Source organism: Rhineura floridana, chromosome 13 (genome assembly GCF_030035675.1).
Source record: "Rhineura floridana isolate rRhiFlo1 chromosome 13, rRhiFlo1.hap2, whole genome shotgun sequence".
Classification (NCBI taxonomy): Eukaryota; Metazoa; Chordata; class Lepidosauria; order Squamata; family Rhineuridae; genus Rhineura; species Rhineura floridana.
The window spans coordinates 8,460,671-8,477,405 of NC_084492.1; the positions used below are offsets into that span (position 1 = coordinate 8,460,671).

Genomic DNA, 16,735 nt, shown 5'->3' on the forward strand with positions numbered 1-16,735 from the left:
CAAAGAAAGGCCGGGGACGGAACTGGCAATCCCACCCCATATATACGGTCTGCCTAGTAAACGTCACAAGACGTCACCCTAAGAGTCAGAAATGACTCGCACTATAAGTGCGGGGACACCTTTACTTTATTTATATATATATATATATATATATATACACACACACACACACACATGTCTTGTTTGTCTTGTTTACAAGTACATCTTGATCTCTTCATGGTATGCAGATTGATTAAAGTAATTATAGATAATACAGAGGTTCAAAGCTTACATTGTCTTGCTTGGAGAGGTGTCTGCTTTGATTATATTACAGCATGGATGGGGAACCTGTGGCCCTCCAGATGATGCTGGACTGCAGCTCCCATCATCCCTGACTGTTGTCCATTCTGGCTGCAACTCATTGGAGTTGTAGTCCAAGAACATCTAGAGGACCACAGGCTTCCTATCCCTGTATTAGAAGGTGCTGCTGAGTAATTAATGTCAGTAAAGGAAGATGGGTTATAGCAGCAGCCAATTACTGGGTTTTAGGAGCCAACTACTTATGTACTTCTCATAAAGCCTGAAAGACTTAGGCCATCCCAGTTAAGCCATAGGCTAGGTTTTCTTCATGCAGCTTAACACCCATATCCTGTTTATTGCAACTAACACCCAATTTTCCAATAGTTCTTGAGCTTCCAGCATATAAAAATATCCACATACAATCAAAGTAGTAATGTGGCCTTCTGAAGCTTGTGTGGACTAGGTTTTGACTAAAGTAATTAGAATTCCTCTCCTCCTTTAAAATGGATTTTATTTGAGTCCTCCTGGTTACAGGGATAAGCTTGATAACATAAAATAATAATCCTACAGAATGGGAATTAAATTACTTGATGTAATATTAAGTTCAAAAGATGTTTCAAAGGCATCCAGGTATCTTAATGGGCCAGTTGTAATTTTAGAAAAGAATCTGAAGTAAGTGATACATGTCCACCAACTGTAGTTTAGCATCCAACATCTTTATGAAAATAAGACGCTATGTTGCTTTCATACAAGCAGAGATGAAAGTTACCTGTGTCTCATTCCACCTCATGATATATTTTTTATATTTGGCATTCCACATTGAACAAATTGCCCATCCTCAGATGTTCACTGTAAAGGTCTCTCACAGATTAAAAACCTCCCTGTGAATCCACAACAAAAAAGATTGCCAAATATCCTTATTTCCTGGTCCACATCCCACCATTTCCTTAAGGCAGGGGTATCCACCGTGGTGCCCTCCAGAATTTGCACATTACACCTACTGTGATCCCTGATCATTGGCCAAGCTGACTGAGGTTGGTAGGAATTGTAGTCCACAACATCTGATAGGCACCACTTTGGCTGCCCCTGCCTTAAAGCGTTGTATAATCTGCACCACGTTTCTCTACCTCTTAATTGCTGGGAAGGACTTCTTGCCTTTCATAAGAATCAATGAATGTGAGGGTTAAATGACAAAGCTACATATTTATAGTTAATTCTTAGTTAAGAATGTGGGGAAAGCACTAAGCACAATAACTTGTGTTTCTGTAAGCTGCTTTGAGGATTATTTGTGAAAAAAGCAATGGGCAGAGCAATCCAACTTGGGAAGCTGGGCTAAGTGGTGCTGGCGCAAAAGAGGATGGCATAAAGCCCCCCCCGCATCCAATTGCTGTTCAGGAGCCTCTGGATTGGCTGAACACAGGCTCAGCCAGGAGCTGTGCTCAGGTACCAGAAAGTAAAAGCCTGCTCTCTCAAATATCCCTACCAGGAAGTAAACCCTCTCCATTGACTTTCTATTGTATTTATTTTCTTAGACCAGTTTTTTTCCTGGCGTAACTTTTGCCTGCATTGGGACTTTGAGGAGTGATTCAAACATGAGTTGGATATGGCCTAAGTCCCCTTACCCCGGCCCCTCCCCTGACATGCCCCCAACATGCCCCTTTTTCAGGACTTGCACTGACTTCACTTACACCGGTCTGGGCTGAACCCTGGCTGAGCCGGGCTGAGGGACTTATGCCAGCGTAGCCTGGCTGAGCTGGGATCTAGCCAGCTCAGCTGGAGATCCACTGCATCCAACTCCCCTCAGCCCAGCATAAGTGTGAGTGGGATTGTGCCCTAATAAATATAACAACATTATTAACAGCTGTTTTGATGTTTGTGTCAGTAGCTCTGTTCTTGAAGAATTATATTTAACTACATGTACAAATCTCTTTCAGCATCTCAAGGATAAATTCTGGAACTTCATCTTCTACAAGTTTATCTTTATTTTTGGTGTGCTAAATGTTCAGACAGTAGAAGAAGTGGTCATGTGGTGCCTTTGGTTCTCTGGGCTGGTATTTCTACATCTCATGGTTCAGCTCTGCAAGGATAGGTTTGAATATGTAAGTTTTTGGATAGTGGTTTGAAGTGGAGGATGGGGGTTTCATTTATAGGGGAGTATTTGTATTCTGTCGCCAAAGAAATCTAAATTTGATGTGTAGAACAAGTGATACAAATCAGTTTAAATTGTTTATTTTTATTAGAATTGTCAGTGACTTCTTTGTTCATTGACAAGTCAACAAATGAGTACTGGAAGCCCTCTCAGCATATACCTTCTGTTCAAGTTGCCCTTGAGAGTTAAGTCTGTGTGCCATTTTCCTGTGTTTCTGTTCAGAAATGAAGAAGTGCTTCTAGATAAGACAGGTGTTTTGTGTACTGGGGATAAACCTCTCCCCCCCAGTGCAGGAAGCCAGCCAGGTAGACTGCACAATCTGTGCTTAGTCTAATTGTATGGATGATGAATGTGAGTGAAGGATCCTACCTCTGCAGGAATTCAGTGTGCTGAAGCAGCTCACCTGATTTCCCCCTAAAGACAAGCTGTGAAGATGTCCCCTTGACACGTTTTTTGAATGGTCATAGCTGATAACTTTGGCAGCAAAAATGAGCAATTGATGTTTTCTAATGCTATTATTGTATATTGCAGCTCTCCTTTTCACCCACAACACCAATGAACAGCCATATCAGAGTCCTAGCCCTGCTAGTAGCTATGCTTCTTTCCTGCTGTGGGCTAGCAGTTGTGTGTGGTATTATTGGCTACACCCATGGAATGCACACATTGTCTTTCATGGCGGCAGAGGTGAGATTTCTCATTATTGTGAGATTAACGTGTTCTGCAGTTTCTGGTTAGCCCTGCTTTATTTGTGGCACGGCTCATGTGTTTTAGTTCTGTAGCCAGAATTGCCTTGGCATACTCTTCTGCACACTGAACAAATCCAGTTTCTTCACTCTTTCCTCAAATGCCAAATTCTGCAAGCCTTTTTGTTTCTGTTACTCTCTGGACTTCCCCCTCTAGGTTTTTGTGGGATGTATTGCAAAACATAGATGCAATACTCCAGCCAATGCTTCACCAATGGCAAGTTGAACAGGAGAGGAACTTGCCATATCTTGCTCATGAAATGCAATTCATTATAGTGTTTACTTTCTTTCCCCTGGCACTGCATTGTTGCCAGGTGTTCAGTGTGTCATCTGCTATGACCTCAGGTCCCCTCTGGCGCTGCTACATGTTAGGCAGATATTCTAAGTAGCAATTGTGCTTTTGGCTATTCTTACATGCATTCTATTAAATCCATCCAAATTATTTCTTCAGGTAGCTGATTTTTCTCCCCCCCAAGATCATCCTGCAAAGGATGTGAAATTCATTCCAGTATAGCAGTGTTGAAGTTCAGGCTTTGCGGCAAATATGGACGAATCCTCAGCTGACGTGGGTCACTTTGGACAGATTTGGAGCTTGTCTGAACTTAAGCAAAGATCTCTCTGAAATGCCCCAAACCAAAGTAGGGACCTCCAGATTGATTGGGAGTGATTCAGAGATTTGGAGGTTTTTTTAAAAAAATGCTGCAGATGGTGTGTCTGCAAAAATGGAAATGTTTGTTCTCAAGCTTGCCATATAATGAGAATGCCAGCCGAAGAGAGTAGGAAGGGACAGCTCCTTTGGGATTCACAGGTCTAGCGTCTAATCAGAGGGAATGAGTTTACCAGGGCTCTCCACTCTCAGTGATTTTAGGGAGAGAAGTTGAAGTAATGTATCACCTTGTTCTTGTTGTGTTCTATACTCTTTGCTACTTCTGCTTGTGATTCTTGTTTGCAAAATGCTGGACGGTCAAGTCCTTCTGCCTCTATGCCATCTGCCCATACATCCACTCCTGTCAAGTCAACTTTAAACAGTTTATGTGAGTTTTGCTGCCAAGTTCTGTCAAGCTGCAGAACGCAAGCTTGAAGCTGTTTTCTCCCTATCATTCCTCTTAGTTCCCTAGTCCCTGTATCCATCCTTCTGATATTTTGCAGGTTGCTGTCCCTCCAAACTAGGGGAGATTGAGTCCTTTTTTAACTACTGTAAAGGCTGCCCTTGCAGAAAAATCACTGCAGCTATCCTTCCCATATTTAGTAGGATTCATGCTAGCATGTGTGCAGATTTCCATTTCTGGCAAAAAATAAAAAAGGTCTAAAGCGGTTGAAATGTTACATCCAAACAAAGTCACAGCTTATTTGGAGACAATTCATTTGTAACATACATTTCCCTTGTGTTATTTAGCTATTAAGAAAAACAAATACGAAGGCATTCTAAACTGTTAAAATACTATTTTTTCATGCCTAAAAGCTGCATAACTATTTGCTTCTGAGGGATGGTCACCTGAAAAACATTAGATATTAGATTTGACTGGATATTGTGTCTGTTCTAGTTGTCCAGTTTGACTTTTCTTGTATTCATTAAGTTACTAAGTAATGAAAAAATGTATTTGTAACAATGGAAAATTTCCGCTCCACATCACTGTATGAGCCACACTGAGCTTCTCCATCTGGCCTTTGCCTCTCCCCCTGTGTGGTTCTCTTCCCTGCTTCCAGTGGTTTCAGTCTTCCAGTCACGTGCACATTTTCATGAGGATATGTGGTTGCTGGAAGAAGGGCAGTCTGGAAGGTGTGCAACACCTCAGAGGTGAGGCCAGTCAGGGTGCGGGATTGACCCACCTGTAAAAACCTCTTAGTTTCACTGCATTATGGAGCACCAGCATACATATTTTCAAATTCAACAGTTTTTAAAAAATTGGATAATGTTACAGAAAACTAGTAGGAAGCAGACTAGTCAAGCACCATTCAGTGCAGTAAATGTCTCACAAATAGCTGAACTCTGACACAACATTTTTCATGTTATATTTGGCTGCTTATTTGTACTGTATGTACAACTGCTCACTCAAGTGTCTCCTCACATAAGTGGTATAAACCTCCAAGCAGGCAACTTGCCCAATACTGCTGTAGTAGCAATTTCATTAACCTGAGAAGGAGCAGTTGAAAAAAGATGCGAGTTGCATCTGAACCGGCCATCAGGAACAGCCCTTTCATATTTGGCTTATTATTTCCTTAGGCAGTAAGCTACTACTTGTGACTCTGACTGATTTTTTTAAATAGATGGAAATATGGAGTAAATATGATCCTCTACTTTGTCTTATAATACTCCATATTGGGCTTCATTTCTGTCTTTGACCATTCTTAAGCTTACCCTTAAAATAATGAGAACCACTTGCAAACTGTATTCCTGCACTGTTCAGTCTCCCAGGGAGGAGAGCTCACAGCTGACCGATTATATGCCACCATTCTGTTTCTTATGAAGGGGTGTTTTTAATTCCCTTTCATATCTTGGGCATATGCAGGAAGACAACACAGACTTTAAGCAAGAGTTTAACAGTGAAACTTAAGAAGCGCATTATATACTATCAGTCTGGAAAAGCAGTTTCCTCGTTCTTCTAGTTCTCTGTCTCATGTTTCTAGTTCTCTGGCAGGTTTCAAATGATGTTCAGTGAATTGTTTTCTGCTTTTGTCTCCTGCAGTCCCTACTTGTTACTGTGAGAACTGTGCATGTGATTTTACGGTAAGTAAGAGATTGGAGTTTAGGTAGGTACAAAAGGCATGTGTATGATTTCACTTACAGAGCACATGTATGCGTTGGGGTGGAGAATGCCTATATACTTGATCTTTGGTTCAGCTGCCAAACTGTTTTTTTCTTTTTTAAAACTTGCTGTTATCAATAAATTACAGAAGGGGTTGGCAACTTATCGTCCTTCAGAGGTTGCAGAACTACAACTCCCATCATTGTCCCTGATCCTTGGCCATGCTGGCTGGGACTGATGGGAGTTGGAGTCTGTTGAGGATTCCCCTGGTTCCTCAGCCTCACTTCATGTAAAACAGGCTTCTGTAACCCTTTCACTGCCAGCAAGTCAAACAGAATACTTGAAACCCTTCTAGTAGTGTGTATGGAAGACTTTAGGCATGAGATGACACCGCCGCTGAGAGACACTATAAATCCTGGACTGTGTTGTAGGTTTATTAAAGGGATATTATTTACCAAAATCAATACTGTTACTTATTTTGGGACTTTGTAAGTGCTTTCTGACAGATTCTAAAGTCTCCAGAGACACTGTTGCTGACACCAGCCTCCAAGTGGCTCTCCCCACAAGCCAATTTCCCTAAACCTCCACCAGCCGTTACTTCCACAACCCAGTCCAGCTACTGGGGCCACTCGGCCTCTGTGCCCCAAAGCTCCTCCTGGCTGTGGGACAGTTTAGCTTAGCCATTGTTACACTCCCACTTGTGTCACTTCCTTCTGGCAAGACTGTTCTTCAGGGCTGCGCCTCAGACTCACTCAGTCACTGCCCCCCTTCTGATCTTCACCAAACCACTATTAGTGACACCCTGGGTAATGATATACAGGCCTCAGTCCTTCCCCCAGCTATTTCCGTCAACCAACTCCTTACTCTATCGCCAACTCCGACTCTCTAACTGATAATTGTCAGTTATCTTCGGCAGATCAGAAGGAATTTACCAGGTCAGGCCCCCATCTACTAGATTCTTAAAGTGATCTCTCCCCTCTCAGAAGCTGTCACTGAGTAACCACTGCCAATCAGGCTTGCAGTAATGTACCAAAACAAGGCCTCATGGCAGTCACAGAAGTCATAAAATATTTTTTATAACACAAACACACATAAACATAGCATTTCTCCACAGAGTCCCAACAACATCTGGAGGGCCACAGGTTGCCCACCTCTGAATTACAGGGCCGCATCAGTTGTTTTTATGTAAATGGCATACAATAAAACATTATATTGAAATGAAATAACCAGTGGCCTTATACTGAAACATTGGGTTAAAATATGGTGCTGTAAAAGGCATGCAGTAGAACAGGAATGGAGAGGCTGATCAGCGCTGAGGGCCACATCAGTGAATATCATTTAATTTTCATATTAAACGACAATAAAAATTGAGTACTCTCTCTCTTTTAATGATATAGTGACTTCCAAACTCTGGTTGGTGCACTTGTTCTTACATTTTTCTTCAGCGAATGAGTGAAATGAGTCAGTCTTGGAAAGATGTCTGATTCAGCATGAGTGCTGAATAGCATAATGAATCTGAGTATCTCCCCCCCCCCCCAATTGCCTTACCTTCTTTAAGGCTTAGTTTGTTTGCCTTGCAGTTTTCAGATGTATCTCTACAACTTTAAGGGCTTCAAACTTCTATAGAGAAAAATATGCTGTTAGAACAGGATGACTTTATGGAATTATTTAGGTACCCTTGGTCATCTGATCACGTCTCTAGTGCACGGATCTATTTCAGAGGATTTTTTTAAATGGGTGCTTTTAATTTAAATGAGAGTTTCTAAAATATAAGTGGATTTATGTTTTGAAAAATCAGTTCCTAAATTACTCAGGTTAATGTAAATTTAATACAGATATGTTAGTCTGCTCACTCATAATCTCTCCCAGCTGAATCTATGAATCTCTGTGAAACACATATGACAAAAACGTTGGTGGGCAAGCATTACAAATATATATTGTATATCTTGTGTGAGCTGTAAATATTTACTTACACTGTCAGCCAAAGGGTATGGACGTTTATTCCTCATCTCATAAGGAAGCACAGTTTTATGCACTAACTTACCAATCTTTGATCATTTGGGCACTTAACTTTCAAGTAAAGCTTTTGGCTGATGTCCTTTTGGGTATATAGAGAGAGCCAAACGTTCCCTGTTGCTCACCTATCTCTAACCAGATATAAATTATGTAATGCAATAAGGCATTGGGGCAGTTTGATGAGATTTTTGAATTATGCTCTTAAGTAGTATAAAGGCCTTTTAAACTGCAAATGGATCTGTTTTATTATAGCAACCAGTTACAATGCATGCTTGTTAAATATGAATTGGAAAATCGATTTAAACCATTGATTTAAACCAGCCTCTTCTGTTGGAGATTTGCAACATGTCTTAAATGGCATTGTATTAAACCAGCCCCCTCTACCATTCTGTGTTTGCTTTACTGCAGGTGGATCGACAGCATAGGCTAAATAAAAATATCCTTGTTTCATCAAGGGTAATTTACTGAGGGATAGAAGCTTTGTCCATTAATCTTATCCTTCACCCATAAACTCCTATCATGTCAGCTTAATCCCCACTTTTACCTTTGTTGCATTGTTCCTATTGACATATAACCATTACACATGGCACTTTCTACCTCATGTTGAGACACTTCTGATGTGCCTTCCAAATTCACATCTCTGAGCTTTGCCTCTCCTTATTTGCCTTTATCTTTCCCATCCTGGCTATGTAGGGGGAGAGGAGGGATGGGGAGATAAACCCATAGACCTCCAGCTGTATCATACTTCCTTACAGTTTATGTGCTGTAGGATTAGTAATAAGAGTGTAGTTAGGAGATGTGTGCCAGAGTTCTTTAGAAACGAGTGTTTTGTTGTTTTGTTATTTCTAAAACTGGTAAAACACTATTCAAATAATACCGTGATCTCTCCTACTGTCACGTAGGTACATCATTCATCTCTGGGATCTGAACCATGAAGGCACCTGGGAAAGCAAGGGAACATACGTTTATTACACGGATTTCATCATGGAGCTAATGCTTCTGTTACTGGATCTGATGCATCATATTCACATGCTGGTATGCAGGGTTAAGTGATAAATCACGTCCCATATAGAATAGACATATACAGAACTATGCACGCAACTTCAGCTTTGCTTGCTGTTTTTGGCGCAGCAAAAGAGACAAGCAACTTTCTAAACTGGACACCAGCTTGTCTCTTTGGCTGTGTGATCTGTTGTGGTGAAAACAGCATAAATAAAATCCATTTATTTATGGGTATCTATGCTGCAAAACAAAAAGTATTTCCGAAGAGGCATACAATCAGTGTCATTAAACATTTAAAAGCCATTTAGAAAACAACACCACACATTTAATCTAAAAAAACCCAGCAGCATAAAACAAATCATAATCCAGACCAGCACTCCAGATAAAATTGTTAAATGGAACATGATTCAACACGGAAGGCAGTAATAGTTTAAAAACCAGCCCATCATTTAACCAAAGGTAGATGAGATTAAAAAGGTCTTTAAGCCTACTTAAGTGAGAGAAGGAGCCAACCTTGCCTTCGTTGGGAGAGAGTTCCCTTTGTAGGGAACTACCATTGAAAAGGCCCTGCCTCTTGTGCCTCCCAACCTGACCTTTCTAATGGGCCTGCAAGCAGGGCCTCTGTGGTTGACTAGAATGCCTGAGCAGGTTCACACAGGTACAGACCATTGTTCTTCAACCTTGGGCCCCCAGAGGTTGTTGGATTACAACTCCCATCTTCCTTAGCTGTCGGCTAAGATGGCTGGGGTTGATGGGAGTTGTAGTCTAACAATATCTATGGATCCAAAGAAGGACAGTGATACAGAGTCCTTCAACTAACCTGGTCCCAAACCATTTGGGACTTTTAAAGGTCAATACCAGCACTTTAAACTGGACCTAGAAGTGAATAGGTAACCAGTGTAGCTGGTATATAAGATAATATGCTCTATATTATCCCCTGCATTCTGTACCAGCTGAAGCTTCTGAACAGTTCTCAAAGGCAGCCCACTTGAGAGTGTACTACCCTAGGTTACTGCATGTACCTGGGTCATGAGTAACTGAGACAAGGTCCATTATTTCTAGATAGCTGATGGTCTAGCTGGAGCCGGTAAAAGGCAAATACGTTATCTGTGGTCAGTATAAGTCAGTGGCCAACTTGATTTGGGGCCTACCCGTAAAACCAGCCTGAAACACGGGACCTATTGTCACCTTTTAATCTTTTATCTAAGCCTCACAAGTAAAGTTTCAGAGGTAATTTCCCACCCCTTTTCCTTTTGCTTGAGTCCTCCCCACAGTCCCCCAGCAACCCCCCCCAGGCTGTATTCCCCACTTCTGCAGGACTAATAAAGGAGCTGTAAGGGGCAACAGTGTTCTCCTTTGCACATTGTGTTGCTAATAAAGTTTTTCTTTTTTATTTGATCTTGCAAGCAGCATCTGAGATGCTGTTGTCCCTCTGAGCAGGGCTTCCTCCTCCTCCCTTCGTGCTGAGAGGAGGAAGAAGAAGAAAGTGCTTTTGCTATTGTTGTTTAGGCGCCCCAGCCAAGCAGCACTCTGAGACACCTCCACGAGCAGCTTGTTTGTAATAAACTCAGAAAGAGAGAGCCTCACTGGCTGGTTTTCGGATGTGGCTCTTTTGGGGCTACCTAGAGAGAGTCATGTGCACAGTAGGATAATTTCTGGCACTGGCTTTTTACGTGCTGGGGGGACACCCTCAGCCAGCAGCCCCAGGTGACTCCATTCAGCTGGCTGCTCCTCTCCCATAGAGTTATTTCTGCTTCCTGACTTGAAATATCATTGCTGTGTGTATTCACATGTCATTTTCTTCTGCCTCTCCTTGTCCTCTTCCTGCCCTCTTTCAGTTATGCGTTGCTGGATTACTTAATGCTCTCTTTTTAAAATTTATTTGGAAGCTGTTTGGCAATATTTGGTTGTCTATGGCCAGCCTGGTGATCTTTATGCAACTGCGTTACCTGTTCCACGAGGTTCAGCGCAGACTTCGCCGCCACAAGAACTACCTGCGTGTGGTTGGAAATATGGAAGCAAGGTGAGCAAGTTTCTTTAATTTTCAAATAGTAGGAGAGAGTCCAGACTCACAAACTGACTGTTCTTAGTCTTGCCCATTAATTTCAATGTCTAACTTACTAACTTTTTCAATTAATTTTTATTGTCCGAAAGATACCAGAGACAAGAATATGTTTACGGAGGACTAATGCATACGTGAAACACACACAAAAGAAAAACTTATATCACATATAGTCTTTGGATAAAACCTGAATACATGACACACCAGACACTCAAGACTGAATGATTTCACTCCTTGGTAAAACCAGACCTCTCCAAAGAGTGACATGGGAGACCTTGGGGAAAATGTGCAGGTTCTTATTAATGTAACAAAGGAATGGATACCAAATTTTATCAAAGTGATCCTTTTTCAAGGTGCCTTGGGTCGCCTTGCATATTGGGTGAGGCAATCTGAAAGTACAATGGCGGGTCAGAGGAGACATGATAGAAGTGTATAAAATTATGCATGGCATTGAGAAAGTGGATAGAGAAAAGTTCTTCTCCCTCTCTCATAATACTAGAACTCGTGGACATTCAAAGAAGCTGAATGTTGGAAGATTCAGGACAGACAAAAGGAAGTACTTCTTTACTCAGCGCATAGTTAAACTATGGAATTCGCTCCCACAAGACGCAGTAATGGTCACCAGCTTGGATGGCTTTAAAAGAAGATTAGACAAATTCATGGAGGACAAGGCTATCAATGGCTACTAGTCAGAGGCAGTATGCTTCTGAAAACCAGTTGCCGGAAGCCTCAGGAGGGGAGAGTGTTCTTGCACTCGGGTCCTGCTTGCAGGCTTCCCCCAGGCACCTGGTTGGCCACTGTGAGAACAGGATGCTGGACTAGATGGGCCACTGGCCTGATCCAGCAGGCTCTTCTTAAGTTCTTACGTTCTTACATCCATGATAGCCAGCTGAATGTGAAAGGCCTGCTATGCATTTCCAATGAAGTGCCACCTGCATTTGTGCCACTGCCAACAGGAGTGCGAGTTGTTGTTGTTATGCGCCTCCAAGTCGATTATGACTTATGGCGACCCTATGAATCAGTGACCTCCAAGAGCATCTGTCATGAACCACCCAGTTCAGATCTTGTAAGTTCAGGTCTGTGGCTTCCTTTATGGAATCAACCCATCTCTTGTTTGGCCTTCCTCTTTTTCTATACCCTGCTGTTTTCCCCAGCATTATTGTCTTTTCTAGTGAATCATGTCTTCTCATGATGTGTCCAAAGTATGATAACCTCTGTTTCATCATTTTAGCTTCTAATGACAGTTCTGGTTTAATTTGTTCTAACACCCAATTATTTGTCTTTTTCACAGTCCATGGTATGTGCAAAGCTCTCCTCCAACACCACATTTCAAATGAGTTGATTTTTCTCTTATCCGCTTTTTTCACTGTCCAACTTTCACATCCATACATAGAGATCAGGAATACCATGGTCTGAATGATCCTGAGTTTGGAGTTTGGTGATACATCTTTGCATTTGGGGACCTTTTCTAGTTCTCTCACAGCTGCCCTCCCCAGTCCTAGCCTTCTTCTCATTTCTTGAAACCTCCCATAACAAGGAGTAAAACCTGAAGCTGAGTAAAGTAATTGTTGCACCACCTCAAAAATGTTAAAGCCCAGGATCATAGATTTTGCACAATTAATTTCAAGACCAGCAACCTTGTGGAAGAGGTCTAATTCAGCTTGTGGTGAAGTGATTGCCTGATGTGGGTTAGCTAACATTGTAAGGATGTTGTCCGCAAACAAGTTTGCTCTCTGTTTGTTCGTTCATATGACATAATTGTTGGCTTTGATTGTGTTCACCAAGACTTCTGTTATTATCACAAAAAGCAGGGCCGCCCTAGTTTGGTCTCTCTGATAAGGTGACCATCCAGGGAGCAAAACCTGTTAGTGTAGTTTGTGGCCAACGATTCCCAATACTACTCGTCAGTAAGGTGTAAAAATAATCACTGCAAATGTCCATTTTTTCAGAGCTTTAAGGAAACCACATTCAGTGCAATCAAACGCCTTGAAGGCATCTAGTGACAGGAGCACTGCAGGGATTTTCTTAGAGGTAATTTCTTGTATCACATTGCGAGATCTCCAAACAGAGTTCTGCAGTATTCCTTCTCAGAATGAAGCCAGTTTGGTCCAGGCTAATAAACAGATGTAGCTTTTTAACTTAGATTGCAGAAAGCAGTTTGGCGTCCTGATTGATCAATGCGATTGGCCTGTAGGATCCCCACTAAGTTGGGTCCTTGCCTTGCTTAAGGAGGACTGCAGGTTTTTTTTTATTCCCTCCATGTACTGGGTATCTGACTCCCTTCAGATGTTATTAAAATAACTTAGTCAACCACGGAGTCAGTTCCACCTGGAATGCCTTGTAAAATGAACTGTTAAGCCATCAGGGCCCAGAAACTTAACATGTTTCAAATTTCTTATAGCATCTACCACCTCAGACTCCTCTGTGGGGTTGTTGAGGTATGCTCTGTGTTCATTAGCCAGGGTCTTAACAGTAATGTCATCCAAATAACTGCTTATGAGATGCAATTCTGGGTTGTCAGAAGTATATAAAGTCCCCAAACTCTTGATTAATGCCTGCAGTGTCAAAATAAATCTTTCTTCTCTCTTTCCAGCATTCCAGGTATAAGATTCCTATTGTGTTACTTCTAAACCGCGTGGGCATTTAGAACCCTTGTCCCTAAATTCCTAATATCTTTTCCTAAGATGAGCCAATGCAATATGAATCCTATTGGCTTCCAAATATTGCAGCTCACTGTGCTTCTCTTGGAGCAGCTGGAAACCCTTGGAGCTACCTGTGCATTTATATTTGGCTTCAAGAGCCAGGATGCCACTTGTTGCCCTGTCTTGCTCTTTCTGAAGTCTGCTTGCCTCTCCAGTACAATGGCCCGTCAATATGGTTTTCATGGCATCCTATAACAGTTGGAGGTTCCACATCGGGGGATGTGTTTTCCAAGAAGAAAAAGCCAATTGCCTTCTTTAAGTTCTCAGAGGCCACCATATTAGTCAGCAAGCCAGAATTAAAGCTCCATTGGCCAATGCCTGGGCAGGAGCAATCTAGAGCAAAGGTCACAGCGGCAGGTACATGGTCCGATACGGTAATAATTCCCACCCCCGTATCCAGCACTATGGGTCTGAGGTCTTTAAACATGAAAATGTAATCTAAGCATGAGTGGGACTTAAAACGATTAGAGTATAAAGTGAATTCTCTCCCCAAGGGATTAAGGTCTCTCCATACGTTTAGCAGATTGTGCTGATCAATGAGGTCAGCCAGGTGTGATGTCGAAGATTGAAGATGAGCGCATGAGAGAACCTTGACTCCTGTCCAAGAAGTCATTCAGACAGTCATTGAGGTCTCCACCCAATATATTCTGTCTGTGAAAGCCTGTAGGGAGACTAGTGTATCTTTCAGAAATGGATATTGACCCATATTGTGGAAGTATATGAATCAGGGTAAAAGGCTCACCATGAAGTGTACTGTTAACAAATGCAAACTGGCCACCAGGATCGGAGAGAATGTCTTGGATAACGAGCGGGCATTTCCTTGCAGTCACAATTGCCACTCCTCTCGACTTTGACATGACTGCTTCATAGACCTGTTAACCCAGCCAGCCTCCCTTGAGCAGCCTGAATTGAGAACATTTATGTTGATGTGTCTCTTGGAGGAAAAACACAGGCTGTTTCAACTTGCCCTCTTTAAATGGGATTGCAGTGAGAGAGGATGTGAGAGAGCTTGAGTAGCTGTGTAGTTAGACATTGATAAAACATTGGACACTGTGATAAATGCCAGCAAGGCTAGTGTGTGAAAACTGCATGTAAAAACCAGGAGGATCAGGAGAGCTCAAAAGTCGTATTATCTGATATAGTATCTCTCAATCCTCCTGGTTTTTGTATGCAGTTTCACTTTGCCCCCGTGCGGAAGTGGTCCATAATGACTTCATGCGACCTCAGCAACCCGACACACCCAATTTCGGTGTGAGGTGGCGCAGCTGCTGCATCTTGGCACTCCCACCTGTTGGGAGCTCCTCTGTGTTTGGACTCTGTCCACAGTTGTGGACACCCATTTTGTGTTACGGTTTTCTGTTTTCTCTGTAGAGTACTCATTGATACTGCTTTTGCTTTCACAATATATGTAGCTCAATCGTCTTTTTGCCATATTTCAGCTCCCAAAGTTTATGAAGGGCTTTGAAAAATCTGTCTCTCACACCAACCCTTTCAAAGCGGTATGATGTCCCTTGGCAGGTCCTCTGAGAGAGGCCACTGCAATAAGGCACAGTGCCCATTCTCTGTTGCAAGAGGAGTCCCAGTATTTAAGTCATTAGACCAAGCAACTATAAAGGAGGCTACATCCACCCTTTCCTATTTTTCAGAGATGCCTTTTACCTGAATGTTGTTTTGGTGGTTGCAATTTGCGTATTCCTCAGGCTTAGTTTCAAGTTCAGTGGTGTCCTATTTCCATGGCTACATTAGCTGTTTGGAATATATCGGCGAGTTGGGAGACCAATTCTTGCATAGTTTCCAATGGAAGCAAAGACACAGCACAGTTTGAGTGGGGAATTTTGTGGATTTTTTTCAAAGTAATAGTTTCACCGGGCTCTGTGAAAGAGCTTGTCAATGTCCTACCTCTAGTTGCTTTGCTGCCACCATGCACCAATATCCCTGTCTGACAGCTTTGTCAGATTCTGGCATTGCTCATGGCTGAAACTGACCATAGGAATTTTTGCGTTTTTCCAGCAGAAAGGTGGTTGCATTACTTTTATACTTCTCTCAAGGTAAAAGTGATCTCAGTTGCATAGAGTCAGCTCCTGGTGCTCTTAAACCCCTGGGATATAGGGAGCTCTGGTTCTAAGCCACCGTACTTTTGGCATGCTGGCCACACCCTGTGGTCCATTAACTTCAGGTAGTCTATTCTGAGTAATATGTTGTTGGATACCACCCTTAATTTCCTTGCAATGTGACAATTACATAGCTGGTTTGTAAGAAAAACTTGTTGATCCTCAGGTTTCCAGCCACCTCAAATAAGACTAAATGGTCAAAAACAGCATATAAATGGTAATAACAAGGATAGGCTCTTCACTGTGTTTTTCCTTACCAGTATTTCTTTTAAGGCTGTCACCAGATAAAATTAATCTTAGATGATTAATTGCCCGATACATAATTAATTTTAAATCAATTGGGAGGAGGCAGTGTGAGAATTTGAGGCTCCTCAGGGCCTTTTCGTGTAATGACCAGCTGTGGCCTGGCATTATCTCTGAATTAGACCCTTGGTGAATTGACTGAACAGATATTTTGAATCTCCCCAATTGCAAAGTAAATAGCTATGTACTGAAATGGCATCCTCCTTGAGTCTCAGGTAGATATCTTGGCCCAGATGATGTTTTAGTTTAGCTGATACATAGATTTCCATTTGGAATTCTTTATGTATAAATAGCCTTGCTGATGGTGTGATATTCCCCTTTGCTTTTCTTTGCCTAGGTTTGCAGTGGCAACTCCTGAGGAGCTAGCAGCCAACAATGATGACTGTGCCATTTGCTGGGACTCCATGCAGGCTGCACGTAAACTCCCTTGTGGACATCTTTTCCATAAGTACGCACCTGGGGAACAAATCAGGGTGGAATAAGTTGTGTGCTCTAATTGTCTGCAGTTAATTGTTGAGTCTGAGACCCAGTCTTTAATTTTCGTCTTCCATTTTTACAAAACATCTCAACCATAAACAATATTACTGGTTTTCCTTGTTACAGTTATGGAGAAATTGCTTG

General features: G+C 42.0%; 1 protein-coding gene across 1 annotated transcript in view; it reads left to right on the forward strand.

Moving 5' to 3' along the window:
* Window positions 1-16,735, forward strand: part of AMFR (autocrine motility factor receptor) — a 45,727-nt gene that overhangs the window by 11,553 nt on the left and 17,439 nt on the right. The window contains exons 3-8 of the mRNA XM_061593799.1: window positions 2,214-2,378; window positions 2,960-3,112; window positions 5,859-5,899; window positions 8,837-8,969; window positions 10,826-10,959; window positions 16,452-16,562. Of these exons, the coding sequence (XP_061449783.1) occupies window positions 2,214-2,378; window positions 2,960-3,112; window positions 5,859-5,899; window positions 8,837-8,969; window positions 10,826-10,959; window positions 16,452-16,562 (737 nt within the window). The remainder of the gene's footprint in view (window positions 1-2,213; window positions 2,379-2,959; window positions 3,113-5,858; window positions 5,900-8,836; window positions 8,970-10,825; window positions 10,960-16,451; window positions 16,563-16,735) is intronic.